At 38.1% G+C, this 4,050-nt stretch overlaps 1 protein-coding gene across 1 annotated transcript in view; it reads left to right on the top strand.

Annotated features, from left to right (window-relative positions):
* Positions 1-2,699: 2,699 nt before the first annotated feature.
* The window catches only part of LOC102766748 (zinc finger BED domain-containing protein 5-like), a gene marked incomplete at its 3' end in the record, with an annotated part of 2,198 nt that continues 847 nt past the window's right edge, over positions 2,700-4,050 (top strand). The window contains 3 exon segments of the mRNA XM_015567193.1: positions 2,700-2,814; positions 3,115-3,543; positions 3,546-4,047. Of these exon segments, the coding sequence (XP_015422679.1) occupies positions 2,700-2,814; positions 3,115-3,543; positions 3,546-4,047 (1,046 nt within the window).

Raw genomic sequence — 4,050 nt, 5'->3', positions numbered from 1 at the left:
AGCAAAAAAAGCTAAGGGTGTTTACAAAGCCAGCAATGAAATAAATGCAAATAGACTGTTGTAAAAAGAAGAAATAGAACGGGAAGAAGGAGCACAGGCATGAAGAATAGAAATGGCTACAAACAAGTACCTATCAATAATAACCTTAATTGTAAAGAAATACTCCAATCAAAAGACATAGGGTAACTGAATGGATAAGAAAACATGACCCATATATATGCTGTCTCTCAAAAGACCCACCTCAGAACAAGGGACTCACATAGACTGATGATGAAGTGATGGAAAAATATTTTTCAGGCAAATGGAAATGAAAAATAAAACTGGGGTAGCAATACTTACATTAGAAAAATTAGACTTCAAAGTGTAAGCCATAGCAAGAAATAAGAAGGGCCACTTCATAATACTAAAGGGAACAATACAAAAAGACCGTGTAACTCTGGTGAACATATATGCACCCAATGCAGGAACACCCAAATACATTTAAAAAGTTCTGAAAGATATCAAGGGAGAGATCCACAGCAATACAAAAATTGTAGGGGAATTTAATACCCCATTGACATCACTGCATAAATTCCCTAGACAAAAAAAAAATCAGCAAAGAAACAGCAATCCTAAATGATTCACTAGATGACTTAACTTCTTCAAAATATTTCACCACAAAGATACAGAATATACATTCTTTTCAAGTGCACATTGGACATATTCAAAGACAGACCACATATTGGGACACTGGAAAAGTCTCTTCAAATTCAAGAAGACTGAAATCATATCAAGCATCTTCTCAGAGATAACAGTCGTATAATAGAAATAAACTATAATAAAAACAATAAAAAAATTCAAACACTTGGAGTGTAATAGCATGTTATTAAACAACTAGAGGCCCAGTGTATGAAATTCGTGCACAGGTAGTGTCCCTAGCGGCTGCTAGCTGCCAACCAGGGCCTCCCTTCCCCATCTGCTGGCTGCTGCCTCGAACCTCCATTCCCTGGCTGCTGGCTGGGGCTTCCCTTCATTCTGCACTGCCCTATTGTGGTCAGTGTATGTCATAGTGAGTGATAGAACTCCTGGTCGGTTGAATTCCAGAGGGGAAAATTTGCATATTAGGCTTTTATATATATCAACAAGAGGCCTAATGCACAAAATTCATGTAAAAGTAGGCCTTCCTTCCTCTGGCTACTGTCACCAGCTTTCCTCTGGCACCCAGCACCCATGCTTCCCTCTGGCACCAGCAGGCACCCGGGACCCAGGCTTCCCTTGCAGCCGCAGTGGTTTGACTTGGCCCAAGGCAATCATGGCAGCTTCCTTGGCTCTCACTACCCCAGCTGGAGGCAAATGTGGCAGCTGCCTTGGTCCTCACAGCCCTGGCTTCATCTGGAAGGTTGTCTGGAAGGACATTGGAAGGACGTCTGGTCTAATTAGCATATTATGCTTTTATTATTATAGATGTTTGAGTTACCAAAGAGATCAAATAACTAATAAAAAACATGCTCGACACAAATGACAATGAAGACAAAACAATCCAAAATCTATCATACACAGTGGAAGTGGTCCTGAGAGGGAAGTTTATAGCTCTACAGGCCCACCTCAAAAAACAAGGAAAAATAATAATAAATTATCTAATTATACAACTTAAAGAATTAGAAAGACAGCAACAAGAAAAGCCCAGAGTTCACAGAAGGAAAGAAATAATAAAGATCAGAGCAGAAATGGATGACATAGAGACTCCCTCCTAAAAAATACAAAAGATCAATGAAACCAAGAGCTGGTTATTTGAAAGGATAAACAAGATTGATGTATCTCAAGCCAGGCTCACTAAGAAGCAAAGAGAGAAGATCCAAATAAACAAAAGCAGAAATGAAAGAGGCGAAATAACAACAGATCCACAGAAATACAAAGGATTTAAAAAAAATACTATAAACAACTCTATTCCAACAAGCTGGTCAACCTAGCAGAAATGGACATATTCCTAGAAAAAATGTGACCTTCCAAAACTCAATCAGGAAGAATAAAAAAATCTGAATAGGCCAATAATGATGGAAGAAATTGAGGCAGTAATCAAAAAACTTCCAGCAAACCAAAGCCCTGGTCTGGATGGCTTCACAGGGGAGTTTTACCAAACATTCAAAGAAGAATTGAAACCTATCCTCCTCAGACTATTCCAAAAAATTCAAGAGGAAGGAACACTTCCAAGCTACTTCTATGAAGCCAGTATTACCTTAATCCTCAAACCAGATAAAGACACTACAAAGAAAAAGAATTACAAGCTAATATCTCTGATGAACATAGATGCTAAAATCCTCAACAAAATCCTAGCATATCGGATCCAGGATTACATTAGAAAGATCATACACCATGTCCAAGTGGGATTTATTCTAGGGATGCATGTTTGATGCAATATCTGCAAAACAACAAATGTGGTACATCACATAAAACAGCAGTTCTCAACTTATTGGTCGCGACCCCTTTGAAGGTCGAACGACCCTTTCACAGGAGTCACCTAAGACCATCGGAAAACACATATTTTCGATGGTCTTAGGAACTGAGACACCGCTGCTCTATTTGTCTCCAGGCAAGTCCGCCCACATGCAGATAGGCCCACATACGAATATCCGGCATGATGACATCATCACGCCAACCCCATCACATACACCCCATACAAATACAGGTGTATATGACAGGGTTGGCGCCATAATGTACTTATGTGGACCAGTCACACGTGTGTAAAGAGCAGCTACTGTGTAAAAAGCAGCCGCTGTGTTGAAAGCAGCTACTCTGTTAAAAGCAGCTACTGTGTTAAAAGCAGCAGTATTGGAAGTAAAATAACACTTCATGAATTATAATTACTGAATAAATGTAAAATCATGTACTGTAAAATCATCAACTACTGCAAAAAAAAATATCTGTACCATGGGAACTTAATCTGGATGCTGATCGGTCTTTTTATATTCAGCTGTGGTTGATGTGAATACTGCCCCTTTGTGATAGTAACAGGTATGTAAAAAAACAACACAGAATAGTAAAACATAGGAAACTTTAATGAACTGTATTGACTGAACTATGCCATGTACCATCTTTTGTATTATTAAAGCTATTGTTATATATTATTTTCATTAGCAAACCATCCTATGACAATGGATCGTGTAGAGAAGAACTTTAAGAAAAGAAAATATAGTGAGGATTTTTTGCAGTATGGTTTTACCTCAATAATTATAGCAGTAATTGAGAAACTGCAATGTGTTATTTACTGTGAAGTTCTTTCAGCTGAATCTATGAAGCCAAACAAACTAAAACGGCATTTTGATGGCAAGCATCCGAGCTTTGCCGACAAGGATACCAACTATTTTAGAAGTAAAGCTGATGGACTCAAAAAAGCCAGACTTGATACTGGTGGCAAGTACCACAAACAAAATGTAGCAGCCATTGAAGCTTCATATTTGGTGGCACTCAGAATGGCCAGAGCTATGAAACTTTACATCATTGCTGAGGATTTACTGTTGCCAATGGCCAAAGACATTGTTCTAGTTATGGTCAGAGATGAATTTGTATGAAATTGAGTGAAATTTCCTTATCTAACAACACTGTCTGCAGAATAGATGACATGTCTGCTGATATTCTTGATCAGGTAATCCAAGAAATTAAATCTACTCCACTTCCAATATTTAGTATACAGCTTGATGAATCTACAGACATTGCAAACTATTCACAGTTACTGGTTTACATGAGGTATATTAATGATGACGACTTTAAAGATGAGTTTCTTTTTTTCAAACCTCTTGAAACGACAACTACTGCACGTGATGTATTTGACACAGTTGGTTCATTTCTGAAAGAGCATAAGATCTCTTGGGAAAAGGTTTGTGGTGTTTGCACAGATGGTGCTCCAGCTATGCTAGAATGTCAATCTGTATTTCAACGTTTGGTACTGAATGAGTCACCAAAAGACACGGGAACTCACTGTATGATTCATCAGCAAATGTTAGCAACAAAGACACTGCCACAAGAGTTACAAGAAGTAATGAAAAGCGTCATAAGTTGTGTCAATTTTGTAAT

The sequence above is a fragment of the Myotis davidii genome, unplaced genomic scaffold (assembly GCF_000327345.1).
Source record: "Myotis davidii unplaced genomic scaffold, ASM32734v1 scaffold3343, whole genome shotgun sequence".
Classification (NCBI taxonomy): Eukaryota; Metazoa; Chordata; class Mammalia; order Chiroptera; family Vespertilionidae; genus Myotis; species Myotis davidii.
The sequence above is the reverse complement of the archived record's forward strand: the minus strand, read 5'-3'. Positions and strand labels throughout refer to the sequence as shown.